Source organism: Molossus molossus, unplaced genomic scaffold, assembly GCF_014108415.1.
Source record: "Molossus molossus isolate mMolMol1 unplaced genomic scaffold, mMolMol1.p scaffold_m16_p_24, whole genome shotgun sequence".
Classification (NCBI taxonomy): Eukaryota; Metazoa; Chordata; class Mammalia; order Chiroptera; family Molossidae; genus Molossus; species Molossus molossus.
Window position 1 is genome coordinate 449,097 of NW_023425360.1, and position 25,799 is coordinate 474,895.

At 58.0% G+C, this 25,799-nt stretch overlaps 2 protein-coding genes across 2 annotated transcripts; both read left to right on the forward strand.

Moving 5' to 3' along the window:
• Nucleotides 1-1,023: 1,023 nt before the first annotated feature.
• Nucleotides 1,024-10,274, forward strand: CHRNB4 (cholinergic receptor nicotinic beta 4 subunit). The gene is made up of 6 exons (XM_036278002.1): nt 1,024-1,188; nt 4,296-4,444; nt 6,276-6,320; nt 6,417-6,526; nt 7,242-8,205; nt 10,069-10,274. The coding sequence occupies exons 1-6, from the start codon at nt 1,134-1,136 to the stop codon at nt 10,207-10,209; spliced, it is 1,464 nt and encodes a 487-aa protein (XP_036133895.1). The 5' UTR covers nt 1,024-1,133; the 3' UTR covers nt 10,210-10,274.
• Nucleotides 10,275-14,716: 4,442 nt separating this feature from the next.
• CHRNA3 (cholinergic receptor nicotinic alpha 3 subunit) lies at nt 14,717-22,376 on the forward strand. Its single transcript, XM_036277921.1, has 5 exons — nt 14,717-14,850; nt 14,947-14,991; nt 16,003-16,112; nt 19,232-20,243; nt 21,990-22,376. Exons 1-5 carry the CDS (start codon nt 14,830-14,832, stop codon nt 22,116-22,118), a joined length of 1,317 nt encoding a protein of 438 aa, XP_036133814.1. The 5' UTR covers nt 14,717-14,829; the 3' UTR covers nt 22,119-22,376.
• Nucleotides 22,377-25,799: the final 3,423 nt, after the last annotated feature.

Below are 25,799 nucleotides of genomic sequence, written 5' to 3' on the forward strand. Positions count from 1 at the left end.
CTTCTGTGGCTCCCCACTGCTTCAGAGCCAAGCACCCCATCCCCGCGGCTAGTCACCCAGGTGGGCCTTCAGCCTGGCTGCCTGTCTCCTGCTGCAGGTCAGCCACAGGGAACTCCCTGGGGTTCCCTCCTGTGCCATTTTCTCTAAGCCAAGCTCCCAGCCTCCTCGGCCTTGCTTCACTGTCTGGAGCCCCTCCCTGCCCACCCCCCCACCAAGCTGACAACTGCAGCCTTTTCCCCCAAGACTCAGCCTGAGGGTCCTCTCTTCCGGGAAGCCTTCCCTGACTCCTTCCCTGACCCTGCAGGGGCCTCTCTCTCCTCTGTGCTTCCAGGGATGGAGGCAAGACCCCCACCCAACAGACGGGCCTCAGACCAGGAACCGCGTGTCTGAAACAAATGCAGTTTTCGGTTTTATTGAGTTGAGAGTCGCATCACATAAAACTAACGTTTTAAAGTGGACGCTTCGCGGGTTTAGCGCACCCGCAAGGCCGGGGAACCCCCACTCTACTCCCTCACTCCAGAGGGAACCACACACCCATGAAGCACCAAGTCCCCGGCGACGCAACATTTTAAATAGAGAGAAAATACCCGTGGCACTGAGTGTTCATGATATTTTTGTTTTTCTGGAAGGTCCTATTACGTCTGCAGCCCTCCTCTTGAAGCGGACTGAAGTGTGGACCGTGTGTCCTGAACTGCCGCCTCCCAGAGGCCACCCCGCCCCTGCACCCCCAAGTCTGCAGGTGGGGGCGCACCGGCCTCGCGGCCCGCCCCGCCCCCTTCCTTCCAGCAAACCCAGGGACGGACTCAGACACTTCTCCCCAGTCCCGCCCGCCTCCCCGGCTGCACAGAGGCGGGCGCTGTCCTGCAGCCCCGAAGGCGGGAGGAGGTCGCCGGGCCACCCTGGGCCGTGCCCCTGGGCGCTGGTGCAGAAGAGGCGTGGAGCCAGGTCCCAGTGGCCCCGCCCCCAGCGGCCCCGCCCCGCCCGCGTGGGCGGGGCCAGGCTGCCTGCCAGCGGGCCCTGGTGGGGTCCTAGCGCCGGAGCTCCGTCTCCAAGGCCACACCTGCGCCCTCTCCGCTCCGCCGGGCCAGTGGTCCGACAGGACAGGCCGGTGCCGCCCCCTGGCCCCGCCCGCCATGAGGAGCGTGCACCCCCTGGTCCTCTTCTCCCTGGCCGCCCTTTGCGGGCGCGGTGAGTGCTCCCGGGGACCCAGGGCTGGGGGGGAGCCACAGGTGGGAGGGGTGTGGCCGGGGTTGGGGACCAGGGCCCTGGGGCGGTAGGTCTGGGCACTGGCTCCGCTCCGTCCCTCAGTCCGTCTATCATCCCTCCGACAACGGGTCCTCTCCGCGTCCCCGGGCGCCAAGGGGGCTGGACACCGGCTCGGGGTCCCACAGGTTCGGCCCTGCGGGCTCTGGACTCCCCGCCGCTCAGCCCTGATAGGGGTGCTTGCCCGGCCGGCCAGTCCTGGAAGGGGTGCAGCTGGGGTGGATCTCCTAGGAAACCACTCTGGTCCCCCACCCTGGGGCGGCACTCGGGAGCCTGCGCTTTCCGACAGCCCTTCCAGGCAGACTCCGATGTGCCTTCTACGGGCCTCAGTTTCCCCACCTGAGCACAAAGCTTATCCTCTGAGCCCTGGTCAGCTCGAGAACCGGCTTCTATCGTCCTGGGTGGGGGGCACAACCAGGGGTGCTGCAGGCAGGAGAGAGAAGACGATTCTCACCAAAGACAGTGGCTGCACCCAGAGTGGTCCTGCTCCATCACCACTTGCTGGTGGCCCCATCCACTCCTCACCTCCCTCTCGGGCCTCAGTGTCCCCCTCTGTTCTATGGGGACGGTGGCCTTGCCTACAGATGTGGGGTGCGGGAGTGAGTCAGCCCGCTGTTTCTGAAGCATGGTCCTGTATCAGGATCACCCAGGACAGGTTCCTGGGCCCCACCTTAGGGTTACAGATCAGAAGCTCTGGAGACGGAGACTGGGATCTGCGTTTATATAGCGTCCAGGTGATTCTTAAACATGATGGGAGAAGCTACCAATCACAAAGGTGAGCCTTCTGTAACAGGTCAAAACCCCCAACCTTTTAAAAAAATCCGTAGCTGTGTTTTGATAGATGCAGCTCTCCGGTTATGGGCCTGGGTTAAGGACCCGCACACACTACACCACCCAGCTGAACATCACAGCCCTTCGGGTGCCCACTTGCCAAGAACGCTCTGTGACCTTTCCCCTCTGCAGTTTGATTCCAAAATAGGGATTATCTTTCCATGTTTTCAACACAGATTTCAGACCAGCTATGCTTTTCCGAACCACACGCAGGCTCACACAGGTTAGAGTCCCAGCCGTGGTTACCCCCACTCTGCTGGGGAGCCTGCTCCCAGAGGCCCGCCCTGGACATAGGCAGTGGGCCCACTCCCCACCAGATCCACTGGGTCGTGACTGACCCCTGGTGGCCGGCTCTCCATTTCCCAACGTCAGCCCCAGCGTGGAGCAGTGAGACTATGTCCCTGAAGCTTCTGCCTATTCTGAGCCACCCTGTCATCATGGGGTGAGGGGCCTGTCCCCTGTCTTTTGGGCCTGGCAGGCCTCACACCCTCAAAGCAGCAGATTGGGAAGTGTAAAGGTCCGTTGTTCTGGGATCTGTTTTTTGGGGGAAGGGGGTCGGGGAGTCAGGGGGGTTGGAGTGCATTCCAGCCTCAGCAGCCCTGCTGGCCGGCCCCACCCCAGCCCCAACACTCACCAGTCCAAACACAGGCGCGTGAGCGCACACTCGGCCCTGCACAGCATCGCCTCGGCGGGGCAGCCTCCTTACGAGAAGTTAGCAGGACAGGGCAGCAGGACGGGGCCAGGGAGGGCCTGGGTCTGAAAGAGGCTCCGACCTGGCTCGGACTCCGACTTGCTGGGGTCTGGGAGGAAGTGCCTCCCTGTTTGTCTCAGCCTCCCCAGCTGCAAACAGAGACTTGGGCTAAGTGATCTAAGGCTCAGGGGCCCATATCTGGTCCTCAAGATGGAAGAGGGTCCCTCGAACCAGCCAAATGCCTGAGGGGCAGGCAGGCCCAAGGGTGGACGCCCTGCCCTGAGCATCCCAGGTGGGCTCAGAGCGGAAGCCTGCAGAGCAGCCCTAGCCTCTGAGGGACCCAGGTGGGCCAGCTTCCTGGGGCTGCAGAGATAGGGCTCCGGCCTTCCCCAGGACTGCAGACTGGGAGCCAGGAGCTGCAGATTCAGGCCCCATTGCTGCCCCAGTCATGCCAGCCGGGCTTGGGCAAATCACACCCCTCTTTATAGAATGACTGGTCAGTCCAAATATATATATACTAAAGAGGGGCAGTGGGCGGGACCCCACTGTAGCTTGGGGCTGCACACTGGCTTCCAGGGCATTCAATCAGCAGGCCTCTGGGAGGGGATTCAGGGCCTGAGAGGCAAGGCTCAGAATCTAGGCCAGACACCAGAGGACCCATCTGGACGGCCTGAGGCAGTGTGGGGGAGGGGCAAAGTGCAGGTGTGCTGGGAGCATCTTGGGCAGGGCACTAAGCTGGCATTTGCTCCAGAAAGGCAGTAAGTTGGAAAGTGCACGGAGCAGGCGGGTGGGGGCCGTTCCACAGCCCCGTGTTCAGCCAGCAAGCACCTGGGACTGGGACTCACGTTTGCTCAGTTGGAACAATTCACATCTGAGCCCCCGGCCCCACCCAGAGGGAGGCGGTTGGTAGGAGCCGAGAATTGGCCCTTCAGCCCTGGGTCTGGTGAGCTGCCCGCCCCTCGGGTACCCCACCTCCTCAGCCTCCCTATTCCCTGTCCTCTCGCACCTGCTTTCCGACCCCCACACTGTTATCTGCACGTTCCCATCTCTTCCCCACTCCTGGGCTGTCCTGCTCAGATGTCCCTGACCCTCCTCTGAGTGTCCCTTCTTCCAGGGTGCCCCTCCACCCCAACACATTCTCTCCCCGAAGAGCCCAGGCAGGGTGGTGAGGGACCAGGGCTGGAGGACAAACTGAACCATGGAAAGTCATATAGGAAGAACTGGGCAGCTGCTTGAAGATGCACAGGTTTTGAGCAAGAGGTCCAGAGTGTGGGGCCCCTCCCTGCAGGCAAACGGGAGGAGGCAGTGCCTGGACCTGGGAGGACAGCTGAGCTCTGTCCAGGGTATTTACCTGGACGTCCCCGCGGAGGGGCAGGCCTGCCGGCCCCTTAGCTCTGCAGTAGGTCCCAAGGACCCTTGTGCTCCCTCGCCCTCCAAGCACCCCCTTCACTCCCATTGGCCGCAGGGGGCGTCACTGGAGGGGGGCCAGCAGGTCTCTGTGTTTTCCCAGGGGACTGCCGCGTGGCCAATGCCGAGGAGAAGCTCATGGACGACCTGCTGAACAAAACCCGCTACAACAACCTGATCCGCCCGGCCACCAGCTCTGCGCAGCTCATCTCCATCCAGCTGCAGCTGTCCGTGGCCCAGCTCATCAGCCTGGTCGGTGCAGGGGCGGCCCGGGGGACCTTCAGTGCCCTGGCTGTGTCTTGGGGGAAGGGGTGGCCATTCAGTGTGCAGGGCTGGGAGGTGGGTGACCTGGCACTGCCCGGACTTGTGGACAAGGCCCCGGACTCTCCGTCCCATCCTTCTCCGTGTGCATAAATTAAGAGTGAAGGGTGGTGAGGGGCAGCACTGAGGCACGAGAGAGCTTTCTGGGGACAGGAAGGTTCTACCTCGTGAAAGGAGGTGGGTTACGTGGGTAACACTTGTTAAAACTGATCAGACTGCACACGGAGGCCTGAGCATCCCACTGTGGGGGACTTGTACCTCGAAAACCGGAAGAGATTGTTTAAGGACAAACGAAGGTTTTCCACAGTCAGTGTGGGCAGAGCCGCTTCTCACAGACCCACAGGAACCACGGAAATGCTGCCCCTCCACCCTCAGAAGAACCGTGTTTGAAGGTTTTGGAGCCTGGAGGGACCGAGATCCCGGGAGGTGACCCTGATGGTCTGTGGGGCTTCTCCCCATGTCTGGCGATTGGTGACAGGGGCAGGGCTGAGGCGCTGAGCACAAAGAAGTGGTCAAGAGGCGGGGGCCCAGCTGAATGCCTGGCACTGCCCCGTGCTGGGAGGCACAGACTGGAGCTTGAGCTTCACTCGGGAGACCAGGCCTTGCTGGGGACTTTGGAAGGACCACTCCTAAGAGTGAGTCAAAAATAGAGCAGCCTTGGAAGAAACCAAACCTGCCTTGAACCAGCTCAGTCACTAGACAAAGGTGGTTGATCCCCGCCCCCGACTGCCAGAAGTCAGCTCTCCCTGGACGCACAGTCATGCACCAAACAGATGACAGGGTTGCGGTCACACGCAGACCGCATGTACGAAGGCGGACCCATGAGCTCACAGTGCAGCTGAAGAACCCCACGTGACCAGCACGCTGTAGCCCCACGTGCGATATCCCAGCTCAGTTGCCCACAGTGTTCGGTGCGGTGGTGCCCCCCAGGCTTGTGGCCCAGGAGGAGCCTGTGCCCTGTGTCTGGTGTGCGGGAGGCTGCACCATCCAGGTGTGAACACAACTCTGTGCGGTTCCCACACAATCAACTCGCCTAACGACGCATTTCTCAGAACGTATCCTTATTGGTAAATGATGCCTGACGCTCAAGTCAGATAAAAATTTGCTAGTGCCCAGTAAGACAAGACCAAATAAGAAAAGACCAGGAGGGGAAAAAAGACAGTGTTAAAAGACAGACAGATTCTTTAGTCAGACAGACTTTTAAAAGTACCAATCGCTGACCGGTTTGGTTCAGCAGTGAGAGCGTCGGCCCTCGGACCGAAGGGTCACGGGTTCGATTCCCAGTCAAAGGCGTGTACCTGGGTTGTAGGTTCAATCCCTGGCCCCAGTTGGGGTCATGCAGGAGGCAACCAGTCAACGTGTCTCTCTCACATCGATGTCTCTCTCTCTCTCTCCCTCCCGCTCTATCTCAAGATAAATGCAAAAAAAAAAAAAAAAATCCTCAGGTGAGGATAAAAATAAATAAATAAGAATAACAGACTGGTCACAGCAGAAGAGCAGGTTAGGGAACTGGAGGAGAGGTCTGTAGAAAACACCCCGATGTGACAGAAAGGGTGGGACACAGAGGAGATACCAGGTAGGTGTGTGAGGTACAGTTCCCTCAGAAGCGGAGTGTGGGTGGGGGAGTCCCTGGGTATGCGATGCCTTCGAGCCCCCGCTGGGCAGTCGTTGGCCACATGGCCCCGGGCCCCTGCCTTCTGCAATAGCGAGTCTCTGAGTGAGGGGTCCTCCCCCAGCCGACTGACATCCCCTCTCCCCCCAGAATGAGCGAGAGCAGATCATGACCACCAACGTCTGGCTGAAACAGGTAAGTGTCCCAGGGTCCCAGCCGGGAGGCCTTCCCTCCAGGGCTGCCCTTTGGTGGCAGCAGGCCTGTAAGTGCAGGGCCTTGTCCTCTGCTCAGGAGTGGACGGACTACCGCCTGGCCTGGAACAGCTCCCGCTACGAGGGCGTGAGCATCCTGAGGATCCCTGCCAAGCGCATCTGGCTGCCGGACATCGTGCTTTATAACAAGTGAGCCGGGTCCGGGGAGGTGGGAGGGCCAGGCCAGGACAGGCCCAGCCTCTGAGGTCCTCCCACCCGAGTCCAGCCCTGGGCCCGGTCCATGCTGCACCCTGACTTCCTGGGTGGAAGAGGAAATAGAGATGAGCAGAGCCGGTCACAGAGGGAATGGAGACCGAGATGCACTCAGGCTCAGCCGGGACTGGGACTAGCCTCCTGACCCCAGACCCCTGCTCCTTCTGACCCTCCCTGGTGTGGTCTGTGAGGGGTGTTGGTGGTGGCACTGATGTCCTGCGTGTAGAAGTCTCAGGCAGGTGGAGGGAGCTAAAGAGACTCTCCCGGGTCTCAGTCACACCAGCAGACCCTTGGGTTGACCCTGAGTGTGTGGTCTCGGGACAACAGACCCAAGTCCGAACCTCAGCTGACCAGTCTTCTGACCTTGAAGGAGTCACTTCCCCAGCCTCGGTTTTGGGGGCGGGTGGGGAATAACAATGAGCCTTCCTGCAGCGGACTCCCAGGAAGGCCAGGTGGGGTGCGCAAGGAGGCCGGGCGGGGAGCGCAGGGAGGACACGCGCAGGGGGGCCGGGCGGGGCGCGCGGGGAGGACACGCACAGGGGGGCCGGGCGGGGCGCGCGGGGAGGACACGCGCAGGGGGGCCGGGCGGGGCGCGCGGGGAGGACACGCACAGCCTCTCCCCCGGGGGTCTCACTCTCCTCCGCCCCCGCAGCGCGGACGGCACCTACGAGGTGTCCCTCTACACCAACGCGGTGGTGCAGGCCAACGGCAGCGTCATGTGGCTGCCCCCCGCCATCTGCAAGAGCGCCTGCAAGATCGAGGTGAAGCACTTCCCCTTCGACCAGCAGAACTGCAGCCTCAAGTTCCGCTCCTGGACCTACGACCACACGGAGATCGACATGGTGCTCAAGCGGCCCACGGCCAGCGTGGACGACTTCACCCCCAGCGGCGAGTGGGACATCCTGGCCCTCCCGGGGCGCCGGACCGTGAACCCCCAGGACGCCCGCTACGTGGACGTGACGTACGACTTCGTCATCAGGCGCAAGCCGCTGTTCTACACCATCAACGTCATCATCCCCTGCGTGCTCATCACGTCGCTGGCCATCCTGGTCTTCTACCTGCCGTCCGACTGCGGCGAGAAGATGACGCTGTGCATCTCCGTGCTGCTGGCGCTCACGGTCTTCCTGCTGCTCATCTCCAAGATCGTGCCGCCCACCTCGCTGGACGTGCCGCTCATCGGCAAGTACCTCATGTTCACCATGGTGCTGGTCACCTTCTCCATCGTCACGAGCGTGTGCGTGCTCAACGTGCACCACCGCTCGCCCAGCACGCACACCATGGCGCCCTGGGTGCAGCGCTGCTTCCTGCGCCAGCTGCCCGCCTTCCTCTGCATGAAGCGCCCTGACGCCAGCTCCGCGCGGGCCCCCCAGCCCGGCCCGCCCGCCGGCGCCCCGGCCCCGGGCCCGGCCAGCTCCTCCAGCCTCTACGGGAGCTCCATGTACTTCGCGAACCCCGCCTCTGCCGCCCCCAAGTCTCCCGCCAGCTCCGACCTGCTGGGGACCCCCAGGGATTTGCGGCTGAGGTCCTCTGGGAGGTTCCAGCAGGCCGTGCAGGAGGCTCTGCAGGGCGTCAGCTTCATCGCGGGGCACATGAGGAGTGACGACCAGGACCAGAGTGTAAGTCGCTAGCCCACCCGCCCCCGCTGCCCGGTGGACAGCTCAGACGGCATGGCCACCGCTGGACAAGGGGCTCCCACACTCTGTTGGAAATGAGTCTGTCATGGCTTCGTGCACTGGGGGACAGGTTTGTTCAGGGTTTCCCCAAAAGTGGAGGCAAAGATGAGGACCTGGGCATGAGTTTACTGAGGAGAGGTCCGGCCCAGTGGGGAAGGAGCCGCAGCCCCTCCCCTTCGCCCCTCAGCTCCCATCCCTTGTGGGTGATGCACCCTGGTTCTGCCAGCAAGCACCCTGGGTGCTGGAGGAGCCCAGGGCAGAGATGCGGCGCCCGACGAGGGAGGAAATGACACCACAGCCTTGAGGGACGGGGGCAGCCGGGGCACTGAGGGCGTCTGTCCCCACCTTCGTCGGGTTTGCCGAGAAGCCACACAGACGTAGCTTCTAGTACAGAAACAGCCAGTAAAACATTACTGCCACCTGGGTGAAAGAACTATCCAGCTACAGATTTTAAGGAAACATTGTTTTAGTTCCTTCGAAGGACAAAGCAGTGGGAGGCGAGGCGATGTCTCCACCCAGTGCTCAGAACAAATAATCTTCACAGGGCAGTTCTGTGACTGACGCAGGCAGGGCGGTGCCAGTTAGACACGTGGCCACCCCAGGCAGAACTGGGCCACCGTCTCGGGAACGTTCCTTCCGGCAGCTCATCAGAGGGTCCCTTGGCTCAGGTGTTCACCTCAGCACACAGCTGCATGGGGGGAGAGGGCACCTCCTCCTCCTTAACTTTCTGCCGTGTCTCCCCAGGGACAGTGCTGGCTTCCGTTAGCTCGCAGAGGAAAGAGCAGGCTGGAAAAGGAAAAAGGAAACTCGTTACAAACGAAAGGCAGGGCACAAGCTCTTCTGACGGGGGGCCTGGCAGCCCAGGAGCTGGTTAGGAAGGCAGCACCTCGGGCCCCACCGGGACCTGCTGGCTCAGCCGCCGTCACCCGCCCCCTGGGAGGCCCGGGCAGGGGCAGTAGGAGAAGCAGCGTCCGTAGGACCCCGGCTTCACCTTTACAACATCACTTGCCTTGTGCTTTCTTTCATTTAAACCAGTCAGGTGTAATTTAAACCAGGGTGGACACACACCGCGGGTCGGGCCCTGGCAGACTGGGTCACTGATGTCAGCTTGCCCACTGCAACCGCATGTCCAACTCCAGAGCCTCTGGCCACACCCCACGGGGAACCGATGCAGAGGGACTGAGATGGTCCAGGGTGTGAACACAGGCGTGGGGAGAAAGGCCAGGAAGCAGGGTACTCTGGGGGTGTCTGCCCCTGGCAAAGGAGGCAGGCAGTGTCTGGAGGCCAGCCAGGTGTCTGCCAACCCCACACCCGGCTCTGAGGGAAGGAGAGAGACCAGATGATGCCCTAGAGGAGGCTGGGTCTTAACTCCAGGAGCTAACAGATGCTCCTGTTACCAGAGCTGAGAAAGTGAAGCAGCACCTGCAGGTGCCTGGCCGTCCTGGTGCCCACGCCCCCAACAAGGGCTCAGTCCCCTGTGGTGGAGCCAGCTCAGGAGGTTTGGGTGATAGTAAGAGAAGGGCCTGTGATGCTCAGGCCTCGGCCCCTAATTTGTACCCAGGTCTGGTCTCCAGTCACATTCCTAATCTCCATACAGCCCGAGTTCCCAGCGGTCTGTGGTGCTGCGGTCAGGTGGGGGTCAGCCTGAGGGGCACAGATGTGCCAGCGGGGGGGCCGGCCACACATGCAGAACTGGCCCCCCGTGTTCTGAGTGGCTTGTGGGGTCTTGGAAAGATAGTGAGGCCCAACTTGGGGAGCAGGGGGGACCCCAGCACCACCTGTGTGACCACCTGTGTCTGCCCGCAGGTCGTGGAGGACTGGAAGTACGTGGCCATGGTGGTCGACCGGCTGTTCCTGTGGGTGTTCGTGGTTGTGTGCGTGCTGGGCACTGTGGGGCTCTTCCTGCCTCCCCTATTCCAGAACCACATGCCCCCCGGGGGGCCCTAGGCTGCCCGCATGTCTCAGGGCCCGGCTGTGGGGTGAGATGGTGCACTGGCCACGTGGGCAGTTTGCTGTTTCCTCCTGGGTCACAGAGGATGAGGCCCTAAATGAATGTGACACCATCACCGCCAGCCCATCAAACAGCCACAGCGTGGGAGGAGCATGGATGGGGGCCTGGACAGAGCTCTGGGAGGCCTCCCAGGAACCCAGCTGGAGGGGCTTCGGCAGTTCGGCGTGGCCAGTCCTCTCCCCGGCACTGGGATACAGACGGCACAACAGCAGTGCCTACTGTGTGCCTGTCATCTCACCTCGCACCGTCTCTCTCCACTGCCCTTTGTCCCCAAGGCCCAGGACTTCTCCAGTCCCTCACGCACTCCAGGGTCCTTCCCAGCCCGGGGCCTGCGCCCCCCCTGCTGCCGCTGCCCAGCCCAGGGCGCCCACCTTTCCTGAAGCCTCCGCCCCACCATGCAGTGCCCACCACCTTCCTCAAGTCCTCCTCAGTTCCTGCGGCTCTTACTTGCTGGTGTGTTTATGGTCCCCCTCTACCCACTAGAGTGTGCACTCCGTGAGAGCAGGGACCAGCCCTTTGTGTTCAGTGCCGTGTCCCCGGGGCCCAGGACAGAGCTCGGCACAATAAATGTTTGTGGAATGAATGAATGGCTCCTGTTCCTCCTTCCCGCCGTCTCTGGATCCCCAAGGAAAGCAATGGCCCCTTCTCCTCCACTCCACAGCCCAGGTGCCATTCTGCTCGTATCATCGTGGGGTCCAGGTGTGTCTCCCTCACGGATGTGCTGACTGGCCCTGCCACCTGCTCTCTTCAGCCCAGTAGGGACTCACAATCTTTGTGGAATGGAGGACAACTTGTTAAAAATTCTATTTTTAAAACTATGCAAGTTTATACAAAAAGGCTCCTCTTGGCCAGAAAAATACAGGTAACACATGTATAAGTTCATGTAATCAGAATGTATGGGCTCCATTACCCCAAGGAATTCCCTGTCCTGCCCACTTCCGCACCCAGCAACCACGCCTCTTTCTCCATCACTGGAGCTCAGTCTGTCCGACGCTACACACAGTAATCAGCCAGCACAAAAGCTTTGGAGAGCAGCTTGGCTCATTCATATCCTGCCTTTGAGACCCATCCAAGCCGTTGAGGTTACCAACACTGTAGACTGTGTCCATTTGTCTTGCCAAGCAGTAGTCTGTCCAGTGGGTGCTGAACGCACTTAGGCTGTTACCAGTTTGGGGCAATCAGGAATAGAGCTGCTATGTGAACAGGAGTTCTCATTTCTCCAGGAAAATGCTCAGGAGTGAGATTACAGGGGGAGTGTGTGTCTAACTTACGTAAGGCTGCCAAACTGTCTTCTGGAGGGGCTGCGCCATCACTCCCACAGAGCAGAACTACAGCTGCTCTGCCTCCTCGTCTGCACTTGGGATTGGCTGTACTTGTACTTGAGCCGAAGCGGTGGATGTGAAAGGGTAGCTCATCCTGGTTTTAATTTGCTTTTCCCTAGTGGCTAATGATGGACATCTTGTTCGTGTGATTTTTTTTGCCTTCTGTATATCCTCTTTGGTGAAATATCTGTTTGATGCTTTTGCTCATTTTAAAAATTGGGTTTTAGTTGGCTTATTGTTGAGCAAGTTACAAACAGTTCTACTGAGGTGAAAGTTACATATTATAAAATTCTCCCATTTTTGGTGGACGAGTCAAGGGTTTTTAGTAAGTGTATCACCACAGTCCAGTTCTGGGATGTGTGCATCACTCCAATAAGGCCCCTCACACCTACCTATCCTTTTTTCAAGTTTTGAGGGTTCTCTGTATCTTCTGGATACAAGTCCTCCCTAGGATATGAGATTTGCAGCACTTTCCAAATTAAGGGCTTTTTGCCAGGAGAATGAGAATGGGCTAACTGGAGACCTGAGAGGTAGGGCTGAATTCTTTCTTTTTTTTCTTTATTGATTTTAGAGAGAGAGGAAGGGAGACGGGGAGAGGTAGAAACATCAATGAGAGAGAACATTAATTGCCTGCCTCCTGCATGGCCCCCACTGGGGGTTGGGCCCACAACCTGGGCATGTGCCCTGACTGGGAATCAGACCTGCGACCTCCTGGTCATGGGTCGACGCTCAACCATTGAGCCACACCGGCAGGGCAAGGCCCGAATTCTTACATTTTCTGGGTCCTGCAAAACGTCTTTTTTGATCTGGTTTTAATTGGGTGGGAGGCCCATTCTTGGAATAATAAAGGCGACTCACCTGCCCTGTAATGAAGTAACCCCAAGGAAGCCTTGAGGCCCCTACTTCCCCTGGTGGGCGGTCGGAGAGGCCAAGGGGCCCCAGGGTAGCCTGGTCACTGCGGTTCCGGAGGTTCCCCGAGATGCCAATGGGGTGCTGTGCAGAGGAGGGTCTGCAGGGGGCTGGGGGCGCAGTGCCCGCTGTGAGACCCTCTCTTAACCGCTCACTTTTTCCTTTCTTTTGTTTGACATTGTAAGAACCCTTCCAAACACTGGGGCGAAGTGTCATAAACCTCCCGAAAGTCCGCGCTGAGCCGCCTGAGGGACGCGGTCTCAGCTGACGCCAATCCGCCTCCACCCACACCGCGGGGACTCAAGCCGCAAACACCACGATCGCCCCTGAAACATTTCACACTTACTCAATCGCGTCAAAGTCTCGAGGCCTCGTTCTGGGGGTGTCAGAGGCGCTCAGGTGGACCCGCAACCCGAGCACGAACCCGCGTGCCACGCGGGCCCACGGAAGCCCACGTGCGCTCCGCTCCGAGGCGCAGCCCGCGGGGGGCGGGGGGCGGGGGGCGGAGCCGGCCGCGGCCGCACAGCCAGCCCTCCTCCGATTGGCCGGCGCGGGCACAGCCCCGCACCAGACCCAGCGCCGTCCCCCGAGCGCCCCGCGCCCGCCCAGACTCGCGAGGCGCGCGGGCGGGGTTGGTGGGAACCCGGGAAGAGCCGAGACCCGCGTCCTCCGCCCGGGGTGTGTCCGAGTGGCCGTGGGCCCACGAGCCGGGTCCGCCTCGGCCACACATCCGCTCCCGATCGCTCGGGTCTCCGGGCAGCCGGCCGCACGGCCATGGGCGCTCCCTCGCACCGGGCGCCCCCACTTCTGCTGCTGCTGCTCCTGCTGCCAGGTACGCGCGGGCCGGGGCCGAGGGACGGCGGCCCCGAGGGCGGACGCGGGCCCGGAGCCGGGGTCGGACCCGCGCGCACCCCCTGGGGCCGGCGGTGGGCTGGGTGGGGCGCCCGCTTCCTTGCGGCGCATGCCCGCTGAGGCCTCCGCCCCGAGCCTGCCCGGCGTGTCCAGGGCGTCGGCTCCACGGTCTCATCCCCCACACGCACTCTTGTACGTGTACCTGGGGAAACTGAGGCCAGCGAGGCAAAGACTTGAAGGCGCCCTGAGAAGAGGCCCGCCGTGCGCGCCCGCCTCCCCTCCCGTCGCCTCGACACTCATGCAGAGCGCGCCCCGGTCCGCCCGGTCAGGGAGCGGGGCCCCGATCCTGCTGACCCCTGGCCTGGCTGGGCGGCGGTGTCGCAGGGTCGCAGCGGGACCTGCTGGGACAGCGCACCGTGGCTGCGCGCACGGGACCGCTTCTGCACCTTCGTGCTGAGCCCCCCACCACTCAGAGGGCTTTGCACTCGCGGAAGCTCCGGCCCGTACCCCTCCTTGACGGGGGTGGGGGTGGGGGTGGGGATGGAGCAGGCACCATCCCATCTCAAGACCTGGAGAAGCTGGGACTTCACCGGAGATTCCCCTCCTCCCCTCCCCAAATTGCGAGCGAGAAGGAGCAGACAGCTGACGCAAGATGCCTGGGTTTCAGAGGTTAGGGTTTCTGATGGATGTGAAGACAGCATCGAGCCCAGCCGTGGGTCAGTGTGAGGTCAGCGGAGTCATGTAGGCGCCCAGCTTCTAAGAGGGCTGGTGGCCAAACCCTGCCAGGGCCCTGGGTGGGGTGGAGCCCCAGACCTAAGCTGCAGTCTCCTGCTGGGAGGCAAAACACCAGTTCCTGGGTGGCCCTGCCCCCGGAAAGACTGGTCATCTCCTGGTCATCTCCGTCATGGAAGCAGTGAGTGGCTGTACCTACGTAGACTACCCACCTGCCCCGAGGTAACAGTGAAGAAAGTTCCTGAGCTCTGGCCATATGCTAGTGCTGAGCTGAGCCCCTCACCCACAGCAACCCTGTGACGTGGGTACTGGATATACTGTTTGCACAGATCAACAGGTTCAGAGAGGGTGAGCCACTTGCCTGAGCTCACACAGCTTACAAGTAATTTGTCAGCATTTGCACCAGATCTCTCCAAACTCAGTACCCAGGCTTGTACCCACTGTGCTTCTCACTGAATGTGTGACCTGAGGGTAGCCCTATGGTCCTGGGCCTCAGTTTCCCAATCTGTAACTTGAAGTAGCAAAACCAGTCTGAAAGCCTGGAGTCCCAGAGTCCCCTCTCTGGGTGGAGAGGAGGCTGTCGTGGGCGAGGGGAAAGGGTCTAACAGGGCCCTCTCCTCAGTGGCCAGAGGCTCCGAGGCCGAGCACCGGCTATTTGAGCGGCTGTTTGAAGATTACAATGAGATCATCCGGCCTGTGGCCAACGTGTCTGACCCTGTCATCATCCAGTTTGAGGTGTCCATGTCTCAGCTGGTGAAGGTGGTGAGTGCCGCGGCCCTAAGCCAGGGGTGCGGGCCTCTGGGAGGGACTCCCAGCCGTGTGCGGTGCTTCATGCATCTACTTCAATCTCCCTTCCAGGATGAAGTGAACCAGATCATGGAGACCAACCTGTGGCTGAAGCAAGTAAGTGACCAGGCCCTGGGCGCTGCTGCCCCCTGCTGGTGACTGCTGTACTTGCTGTCGGTGAAGCAAGAAGGACCCAAACCCTAAGCTGGGCCTTCCTTTCTGTAGATCCACACTGGCTGGGGTCCGTTGACCTGCTAGTCTGTCTGTTCTTGGGCTTGGGTCCCAAGGTTCCCCGGGAGGACTGCAGGCCTGGTCCCTCAAGTCACAGATGACAAACTGCAGCTTGGAGAGAGGAGCCTTCTCCACGGTCACAGAATAAAATGGGCAAACTGGGCCTGGAGCCCTGACCCCACCATTAGAGGGGGCATGAGACTACCTCCTTCCCTTCCTCTTGCCAAAGCTCATCGTTAAGCTGGAGTCAGATGCTGTAGCCGTTGTTGGTAGGGTGGGGGCAGGGGCGCTAGGTTTTCCTGTTCAGATTGAGGCCAAAGAAATAGTTCTCCACATGTCCTCCCCAGGGAGGCTCCACCAAGGCCTGGACACATAACTCACTGGCCTGAAGGTGACCCGTCCACCAGCCAGGCTCTCGAGCCTCCCTCCAGGGAGCTGGAAAGCCAGGCAGCACAGTGCCCACTCAGTGCCCACTGGCACGTTCCCTCAGGGGCTCAGGCTCCCAGCTCTGCACCAACACACCTTGGGCCCCGATGGGATCCTGGATCCTTTCCCAAAACCCTTCAGAGGCTGACCCATCCGACCTGGAGGCGGAAGAGGGCTCTGTGTGTGATTTGCACCATCTGGGGCTTGGTGGGGGATGTGTGAGGGCTCCCGAGAGCCATTCCAGGGGTGCACACAGCACGGGCGTGGGAGCACTGGTGGCCCCTACGGGGTGGATGATGGGCTGCCCTGCACAGCCCACCGCCCTCCCCACGAGCACCCACACGAGACCGTGGCCCACGTGTCTGCAGCAGAGGGGGCTCCATGACATGGGGCCGAGGTGGGGAGTTCACCGCGACAGGTGTGTCATGAGAGGTAAAACCAGGCTGGTCTTCGGCGGCCTCCTCCCCCCAGATCTGGAACGACTACAAGCTGAAGTGGAACCCCTCTGACTACGACGGGGCGGAGTTCCTGCGTGTGCCCGCACAGAAGATCTGGAAGCCTGACATTGTGCTCTACAACAAGTAAGGGCCTGGCCAGGCCTCCCCGACCCTCTCCAACAGGGCTCCCTTCCGGGCTCATCCCGTGGGAGTTCACTGAGCGCCTGCTGCCCTCTAGCTGCTGGACGCAGTGTGCCCAGAACAGGCCCGCCCCTGCCTCCAGGTGACCGTGCAGCAGGGAACATGGCCTGGGTCAGACACCCAAGTGTGCACTGCAGACAGGAGCAAAGGCACAGAAGGGGAATGCGTGGGTGGGGGGACATCCACGGCCCCCACAGCCCTTCCCAGGACTGGCCTTTCCTGTAAGTCAGGTCCCAGTGGCCCGGTGAGCTAGACCTCAGAAGGTGGCATTGTTCGGCTCACCTGGCGAGGCAGCCCTGCCCTGCCCACCACACCGGCTTCCGGAAGCCCCCCCCCCCAGGCTCCTCCTCTGCCCTGAGCCTGCGCATCATGGCACCTCTCTCCTGAGAGGCAGACACTCCCCACTCTTGGCTGTTATTTGGCAGACCTACATTGTAGCTGGCATTTGACAGTGTGCGCTCGCTCCTTCATGCGGTGGGAGAACGTTCTTTTACACCTGTGCTTCCGTCTGTAGTGACCACGTTCTCACCAGCGAGCAAACACTTCATGCAGTCAGTCCCGTCTGATTTCAGTGAAGGAGAGCAGTCCATTAGGTTTACGTTGTGTCAGCACAAACACGCATGTCACCATCAGTAGGAGGACCGGAGAATCCCACCGCCTGGTCAGGGTCTAAGAGGGGATCTCTAGCCTCTCCAGAGGTGGTTTTATTTGCTGCTTTCCCAAGAAAGTCCAGTATTCAGAATTGCATGGTGTGTCCACACAATGTGTTTGCAAATTGGTCCTTAGAGAACGGGACATGTGGTTAATGCGGCTGGTGTGTGGACCGGCTGTCCTGGACATCTCCTGTCCAGGCTCTCAGGGAGCAGCAGGGTGTTAGATAAGCCTGCCACTGTGGTTGAGCATTGGCCCTGCACCAAGAAGTCGCAGGTTCGATTCCCGGTCAGGACACATGCCCAGGTTGTGGGCCCGATCCCCAGTGGGGGGCATGCGGGAGGCAGCCAGTTGATGTTCTCTCATCGATGTTTCTATCCCTCTCTCTCTTCCTCTCTCTCTAAAATCAATAAAGAAAAATTTTTTTTTAAAAAAATACAAGTTCTGCTAAGCTAGAAGTAGGAGCACGGGCACAAATTCTAATCTTACGCTTTCAATATGATAGTGTTCTTCCTGGAGAGCAGGGTGAACGGCGGGCTCTGGGGTGCATGCCTGTGACGACACTGAGACACGGTGAAGTGCTTCAAAGGTCTAAGTAACTTCCTCAGAACCGAGGATGGAAACATTGGGAGAATCCTCCAACTCGCCTCAGTCAGAATGTCAGCTTCTCAGGATCGGTCCCCTGTTGAGGGTTTCTCTTCAACACTAGAAACACCGGTTACCTTCTCGTGCCAAAGTTCCTCCTATAGTCCTGTTTTCTGAAATCCACGCTTAGTTTCCAGCCTGTGGTGTGCACTGACCTACCTGCATGTTCTTCTCCTGCACTGACATGCGCTTGATCAACCCTCCCTGCTGCTCTCGTTCACACAGACGCCTTCGCTGTGCTTCTCAGGACAGTTGGGGGGGTAGCTGAGGGTGGGCCTCGTTTCCACCTGCCTGGGCTCCCGCTCAGTTACCCAGAAGCACTGAGGAGGCCCCTCCCACCCGTCTTTCTTCTCTTCTCACCCCAGCTTCCCAACCCGCTCAGTTTGGATCTTACCCTAAGCAGCCTTTTCTGGGTGCATCTCTGTCCTTCCGGGAGGCATTTCCAAGCGAGCCTCTTGAGAGCCCACGCCAGCCCCGACGGGCTCCTCTGCAGCCCCTCAGTGGTTCCCACCACCTCTTTGTGACCCCCCCAAACTGGAAACTGGAGCCCTCTCCATCTCCCTTGCTGAAGATTCGATGTGTGGGGGGGTCCTGTGGGTTGAGGGCAGATGAGTTCCCTCTGGGGCTCTTGGGACCCGAGAACTCCCCTCTCTCCGCCCTGGGTGGCTCCCAGCAGCAGCTGACCCCAGGTGCTCCCTCGCAGGTCCTGCTGCTGTTGCTGCTTCAAACCCACACACTCACATTCTGAGGTTCCCGGGTTCCCTGTGACCATCGCTGACCATGTGGTCCGTAGGTATTTCCCTCTGCTGTCCCAGGCGCCCCATATTGCGAGGGCATTTGGAGGGATTCACACTGTCGCCCTCCTGCTTTCTCCACCACTCCCCACGCTCTGCACGGATGCTCTCTGCCCGTCCTGCTGCTAAGGCCGTGCCTCGGCCCGTCGTTGGCAGCCAGCCTGCCTGTCCTTTTCCCAGTCAGCTCACATGGTTCAGCAACACTCTGGCTCAGCGCCCCCCCCCCCTCCACTGCCAGCCATCTCTTGGTCGCCCTGGGTGTGACATCTTCACTGTTTTCCGGTTGTTCATTCAGTCAACAAATGCTCACCAAGTGCCCACTGTGTGGCCAGTGCAGTGCCCCGGCTAGGTCTTCCTCTTGTCTCCTGGTGGGAGACAGCTGCCTCGGTCAGCGGACAGGCCTCCTGGTCCGGGCAGACAGCCGGGGTGACCAGGGTCCCTGGAAGATAGCAGAAACGTGAGTCGGTGAGATGAGCTGACTTCCCTTGACCTTTGAGCGTGTGTGGGTATTCCAGTCCCGGCTTGGGGGCCCGTTCCAGTTGGTGGAGGCCACAAGCCCTCCATGGGACCCCGGGCAGCTCAGCCCTGTTCCCCGGGCTTCGGCTTCCTCTTCAGTAAAAGGGGGGGATTAGACCAGAGGGCTTTGCAAAGGGCCACACGATCTCACAGCAGCTCGACCCTGCTTCGTGGCTGCAGGACAACTTCCGTCCCGTTTCCATTCTTAAAGGGAAAACCATCTGGCGCTTGGGGTGTCTCAGTACATCAGGCGTCATGTGTGTGGGGTGCACCAGGGACTCCCTCCAGGGGTGATGCGTGTCAGACTGCGGGGGGCCCTGGGCCTCAGTGTCCGGGTAAGGGTGGCTGAGCGGTGACCCTCCCAGCAGCCTGAGCCCTGGAGCTGCACAGCCGGGGCCAGCGTGGCCCACTGTGACCTCGCTGTGTGTGACCAGGCCACGCCTCCTGTCTCCGCAGCGCAGTCGGGGATTTCCAGGTGGACGACAGGACCAAGGCTCTGCTCAAGCACACGGGCGAGGTGACCTGGATCCCTCCCGCGATCTTTAAGAGCTCGTGCAAGATCGACGTGACTTACTTCCCGTTCGATTACCAGAACTGCACCATGAAGTTCGGGTCCTGGTCCTACGACAAGGCGAAAATCGACCTGGTGCTCATCGGCTCCTCCATGAACCTCAAGGACTACTGGGAGAGCGGCGAGTGGGCCATCATCCGCGCCCCCGGCTACAAGCACGACATCAAGTACAACTGCTGCGAGGAGATCTACCCCGACATCACCTACTCGCTGTACATCCGCCGCCTGCCGCTCTTCTACACCATCAACCTCATCATCCCCTGTCTGCTCATCTCCTTCCTCACCGTGCTCGTCTTCTACCTGCCCTCCGACTGCGGCGAGAAGGTGACCCTCTGCATCTCTGTGCTGCTCTCCCTGACCGTCTTCCTCCTGGTGATCACCGAGACCATCCCGTCCACCTCGCTGGTCATCCCCCTGATCGGCGAGTACCTCCTGTTCACCATGATCTTCGTCACCTTGTCCATCGTCATCACAGTCTTCGTGCTCAATGTGCACTACAGAACCCCCACCACGCACACGATGCCCACCTGGGTGAAGACCGTGTTCCTGAACCTGCTTCCCAGGGTCATGTTCATGACCCGGCCGGCCAGCAACGAGGACAGCGCCCCGAAGCCCAGGCCCCTCCACAGCGCCGAGCCCTCCCTCCTGAACTGCTCCAGCCACACGGGGTCCAAGGGCGGCCAGGACGGCCACCCCTGCCAGGACGGGCTGTGCGGCCACTGCCACCACCGCAGGCGGAAAATCTCGAACTTCACCGCCAACCTCACGCGGAGCTCCAGCACGGAATCTGTGGACGCCGTGCTCTCGCTTTCCGCGCTGTCGCCGGAAATCAAAGAGGCCATCCAGAGTGTCAAGTACATCGCGGAAAACATGAGAGCACAGAATGAAGCCAAAGAGGTAAGGACACATTATCATGCAGTTTCCATTGACATCACACACACACACACACACACACACACACGGGTTCCCGTCACTCACTCATCTAACATACATTGGTTCCTGTGGGGCGAGGTTAAGAAATTAAGACTCCGCCCTGGCTGGTGTAGCTCAACAGGTTGGAGTGTCAACCATACACCGAAAGGTTGTAGGTTTGCTTCCCAGTCAGGGCACATACCAGGGGTGCCGGCTTGATCCCTGGTAGGGGGTGTGCAGGAGGCAGCTGATCAATGTTTCCCTCTCACATCAATGTCTCTCTCTCTCTCTCTCTCTCTCTCTCTCAGTTCCTCTCTCTTAAAAAAATGAATAAAAATGTTTTTAAAAAATGAGACTGGAGTAGCAGCCTGGGTTCAGACCAGCTCCTCCATTACCAGTTACATGTCCTCGAACATGTCGCCTCCCTCTCTGAGCCTGTCTTCTCATCTGTGAAATGGGACGACAGAGCCCCTGAGTACAGAGTGCCCTGAGTCAGCCACTGGGCTGCCAACACTCTGGCCAAGCGTCGATCAGGAGCCCTGGCTGGTTTGGCTCAGTGGTTAGTGTCGGCCCCCGGACTGGAGAGGCCCGGGTTCGGTTCCTGCTAAGGGCACGTACCTCGGTTGCAGTTTGTCCCCTGCCCCAGTTAGGGGTTAGGGTAGTAGGGGTGGCAGCCACTCAATGTGTCTCTCTCACATCGATGTTTCTCTCTCTTCCTCCCTCTCTCCCTCCTGCTCTGTCTGAAGATAAATGCAAACATGTCCTCGGGTAAGGGTAAAACAACAGAAGGCTGTCGCCCTGCCCCTGCCCCTGCCCGCCCTCGCCCAGGCCTGAGGCACTCGGGCGGCTCATGCAGGCGCCGTGTGCCCAGCTCTACCTGGACTCCTCGGTGTCATCAGGAGGGCACATTGATGGAAACTCATCGCGGGAATAGATCCTGTCTCCCAGCCCCATTTCGGCCACTTAATTAAATTACTGCCTCCAGGTTGCCTCTTTGCTATGCAATTATTTCTTCCAAATCAGTGGACTCGTGCATTCTCTCTTCTCAATTCAATTAGTTTCCTTGCTTTCTGAGCTGTCTGGGGTGTGACGACTGTACAGCCCCTCCTTGCCGCAGCCTGGACTGAAGCCACATTATGCACAATGAGTCTTGCTTTCTTCCACCTTTTACTTCATCATCCTCAATTATTTCCGATTTCCATGAAGCCTGGCCTATAACCGAGCAGAACTGCATGCTATTTGGACTTATCACTGAAGATGCTTTGTGGTCATTGGGGCACTGTCAGTGGGAAGGGGGGGGGGGCAGCGAGGGAAAGAGAGATAATGATGGACTGGTCCCCTAGGCTGATCACGTTTGGAAGTCAGAAGGAAACTACATCTAAAGCTGGCTGAGAACTAGCACTTTGAAAGCCCAGAATCCTCCACGGGGGGGAGTCAACTGGCTTTACTAACTATCAACTTAGAAAAAGTGGGTGCATACACAGGAAGACATTTCTGATTTAAAGCAGATTTAACACGTTTTACACTATTTTCTGTGGTGCCTGGGGAGAAACATGAGAATGGTCCAGTTCCTCAAGCGGCATCAGGGGACAGAAGGGTCCTGGCGTTTCAGCGAGAACGGCCGTCTCTGCCGCGGTCACTTACCGCGTGCTCAGGATTGGCGATGTGTCCACGCTCATTTCTCCTTCATGTTCTGTTGTTTCCTCTTTCATGACTTTTCTTGTTTTTCAGATTCAAGACGACTGGAAGTACGTTGCCATGGTGATTGACCGGATCTTCCTGTGGGTCTTCATCCTGGTGTGCGTTCTAGGGACGGCGGGGTTGTTTCTGCAGCCCCTGATGGCCAGGGACGACACCTGAGCACTGGGCCCTCACCTGCCCCGAGGCACACTGGCTGGGGAGGGGCTCTTTTCTTATTGTAATAAGACAACTTAACATAAAATCACCATTGTAACCCTTTTAACATTCATAGTTCAGTGACATTAAATACATTCCCATTGCTATCCATCTCCATAACTCTGCAGCTTGTAAAACTGAAGCTCTACAGGACCCATTCAACAGTCACTCCTAGCTCCCCTCCGTGACCCTGGCACCACTATCCACTTTGTCCCCAGCTTGCCTGCTCTGTAATCTCCTCATGTAAGTGGGATCACGCAGCATGTCTTTCTGTGACTGGCTTGTTCCACTTTGCATAACTTCTTCAAGGTTCACCTGTGCTGTGGTACATGGCAGAATGTCCTTCCCTTTTTTAAGGCTGAGTAATATTCCACTGTCGGTGGAGAACACATATTGCTCTTCATTCATCTATTGATGGACACTTGAGTTGCCCTGGTCCTATTGTGAATAGTGATACTATGGACACGGGTGCACAAATCTCTCTTTGAGACCCGGCTTTCGGTTCTTTGGGGTATATGCCAGGGAGTGGAACTGCTGGATCAGACCGGAACGCTGTTTTCAACTTTCTGAGGAACCACCACACTGTTCTCCACTCTACATTCCCAGCAGGACTGCACTAGAGTTCCCGATTCTTCACGTCCTTGTCAACACGTTTCTGGGTTTTGATAGCAGCCATCCTGATGGGTGTGACGGGCACCTCACTGTAGTTGTGATTTGCATGTCTCTGATCAGTGATGTTGAATGAGCTTATTGGCCATTTGTGTACTTCTTTGGAGAAATGTCTGTTCAAGTCCTTTGCCCATTTTTGAATCAGGTTGTTTTTTGTTTTTTTTTTCCTGTTGTTACAGTTTCCTTCTCTCTATATTCTGGATATTAACCCCTTATTAGAATATATAATTTGCAAAGATTTCCTTCCATTCTGTGTGTTGCCTTTTTACTCTGTTGACAGTGTCTTTCGAGGCACAGAATTTTAACATTTTCGTGCAGTCCAACGTGCCTATTTTTCTCTTCACCTGTGCTTTGTGTGCTGTCCAGGGCTTCACTGCCAAGCCCAAGGGCACACAGCTTTCGTCCTGTTTTCTTCTGTTTCATCGTTTTAATGCTTTCTTAATAGCAACACACTGTATTATGAAGCTACTGCCTTTGTTTTTGGCATTTCAAGGTTTACTGACTATCCAGTTGTCTTGATTTTTGTCAAAAAAGATTCACGTAAGAAAAATGTCGAGTACGTGTCATGGATACATGAGTATTTAGCCAGCCTTTCTGGAAAGGTAAAGAAACGGCAGAGCATAGTTCTTCCACCATGACAGATTATGGAAAGTGGACGGAATGTGAAAACTGTCTCCTTTTTCTTTTTTTCTTTTATCCTCACCCGAGGACACTTTTCGATATTTTGTTCAGATAGAGCGGGAGGGAGAGAGGGAGAGAGAGAGAGAGAAACATCGACGTGAAAGCGACACATCGAGTGGCTGCCACCCACACGACCCAACCAGGGCCGGGGACAAACTGCAACCAAGGTCCGTGCCCTTAGCGGGAACCGAACCCGGGTCTCTCCGGACCGCAGGCCGACGCTCTAACCGCTGAGCCAAACCGGCCAGGGCTGTCTCCCTTTTCTTAGTGGTTGAAACAACTGGACAGAAAAACTCTCTGTTCAGAAATGTGAAAATTACTTGGTTCAGCCTCACAGCAGACTTCTCAGTGGCTCTCCTGATTTACCGTAATCTCCCTAAGTTTCACGCCATTTCAGCACTGCTGGGTCTCGCCACGGCTCCCTGTTCTGTTCTTCACCGTTTTCCGGAGTCGGAAGGCGTGTCTCCGTGGCAAAGGGCCTCAGCCATTTACTCTGCACAGTTCAGAACGGCACTGTGAGAAACTCGGCCTCGGCACGCCCCCTGCTGGCGTGCGTCTACAAGGGGACCGTTAGGCAGAACAGTGCCGTGGGGGGTGCTGTCCTGGGCACGGCAGGACCTTGTGTGCACACTGCCCTCTGACCACTAGATGCCAATGACATGCCATCTTTGCCGTTGTGACGACCGAAAACATATCCACACATTGTTGCAGGGCCCCCGAGGGCAAACTCGCCCCTAGTTGAAAATACTGCTGTAGGCAAATCACTAAGAAGAGAGCCCACAGGCCAGTGCTGAACCAGAACCCGCTGCCCCAGGCGAGGTTCACAGGGGCGTTCCCACCTGCTCACTAGTCATCACAACGGTGTTTCCTCCGCAAAAATCAATTAGACCATACTGTAGCCCGCAGAGAGCCATGTTTCAAAGGGAAGAGCTCTCTAAGATTTATTTATATATGAAAATGGTACGTAATGGAGACAGAGGGTCAGGGAAGTACGCATGGGAAGATAGCTAACAGGTGATTTAAGTGAACCAAACCTGACTTGCACTCATTAACGGCATCAAACACCTGCCTGCAATGAAACGCAGGTTAGACAGGGCCCTCCTACCCCCCAGAGAGCCCGGCCTTGAGCGCCGATGGCTACACACTGAAACCCGATCAGGCGTTGGTTCTCTCAAGAGCTAAGAGTTCTGGATCGAGGGCAAGGGTTCTACCAGGGCTTCCTTCCCGGTCACAGCCAGACCAGGCATGTTTGGGAGGAACTGTGACTCGCTTACCTGTGGCAGGACACTACAGGCGTGAGGAGCAATGGCTAGGACGGGGTTACGTCTAAGGGCCCTGGAACTCTGAGATTCGAGTACTGGGCATGCTGGAACGGAAGAGAGAAAACTGACACATTGCAGGTACACTAAGGGTAGTATGTGCTCATACCAAACAGTCTGACGCCTTTACCTTTGGAAGGTGGTTTTCTCACAGAACAATTCAGTGCTACCCATCGGCATGTTTTTGAAATGGGATTCACTGAATTGTCACGGACTCTGAGATCGAGGAGGAAGAGATGCTGCCACAACGCACACAGAAGATGGTTCTATTACCTGTAGAAAATGTGGACGAGGGGTGGAGACTGATGCTACTCCTTGTCCACAGGAGTTGTTTGCTGTGATTTCACAGTGGAAGGTAAGTGATAAAAATAACATCATAATTGTTCAGTTTAAGCATCGAAAGAATGAAGTAAGCCTTAACAAGTTCCCAACACCCATTTTTCATATTCTTTAAGTGTTGGTTATAGAAAATCGCCACCGAATTCAGTCCTCATCACACGAAGTGGTCAGCTTATCGAGGACGGCAGTTTGCTGTTGTACCAGGCTCGCTGTTGCCCAGTGAACACGGGACAGAATGACCGAGGTGTGTCCTTCACCACATGCAGGAGAGTATGAAGCATCTTCACACACAGGGATTTTCCAGAGCACCAACACATGAGCTTCACTGTGGATTATAAACTATTACAAATTACAGGGTATTAGCCAGGATACAAACGTTAGATTTTTACTAGCACAGGTCAGAGAATATTTTGCTGCTATTTTTTAGAAGATCAAACGTTATTTAGTCAGTTATTATTTTAGTCATGCAGAAAGTTTTCTAACAGGCAAATCTATTAAGATAAACTGATATTAGTAACTGCTGATCGGTTAAAGCTTACATGAAATCTCAAACACAGTTGGCGTTTTCATAATTCTATAGGTGCCATAAGGTATATGTGCCTTGTAACTAAGTTCCTACTACAGCCTCAGGGAAGCA

Excerpts from the sequence above, each read along its gene's own strand:
- CHRNB4 (XM_036278002.1), top strand. The coding sequence starts at position 1,134 with ATGAGGAGCGTGCACCCCCTGGTCCTCTTCTCCCTGGCCGCCCTTTGC. Across the intron at positions 1,189-4,295 it reads GGCCGCCCTTTGCGGGCGCG|GGGACTGCCGCGTGGCCAAT; the intron begins GTGAGTGCTCCC and ends GTGTTTTCCCAG. Across the intron at positions 4,445-6,275 it reads TGGCCCAGCTCATCAGCCTG|AATGAGCGAGAGCAGATCAT; the intron begins GTCGGTGCAGGG and ends CTCTCCCCCCAG.
- CHRNA3 (XM_036277921.1), top strand. The coding sequence starts at position 14,830 with ATGTCTCAGCTGGTGAAGGTG. Across the intron at positions 14,851-14,946 it reads TGTCTCAGCTGGTGAAGGTG|GATGAAGTGAACCAGATCAT; the intron begins GTGAGTGCCGCG and ends TCTCCCTTCCAG. Across the intron at positions 16,113-19,231 it reads GACATTGTGCTCTACAACAA|CGCAGTCGGGGATTTCCAGG; the intron begins GTAAGGGCCTGG and ends CTGTCTCCGCAG.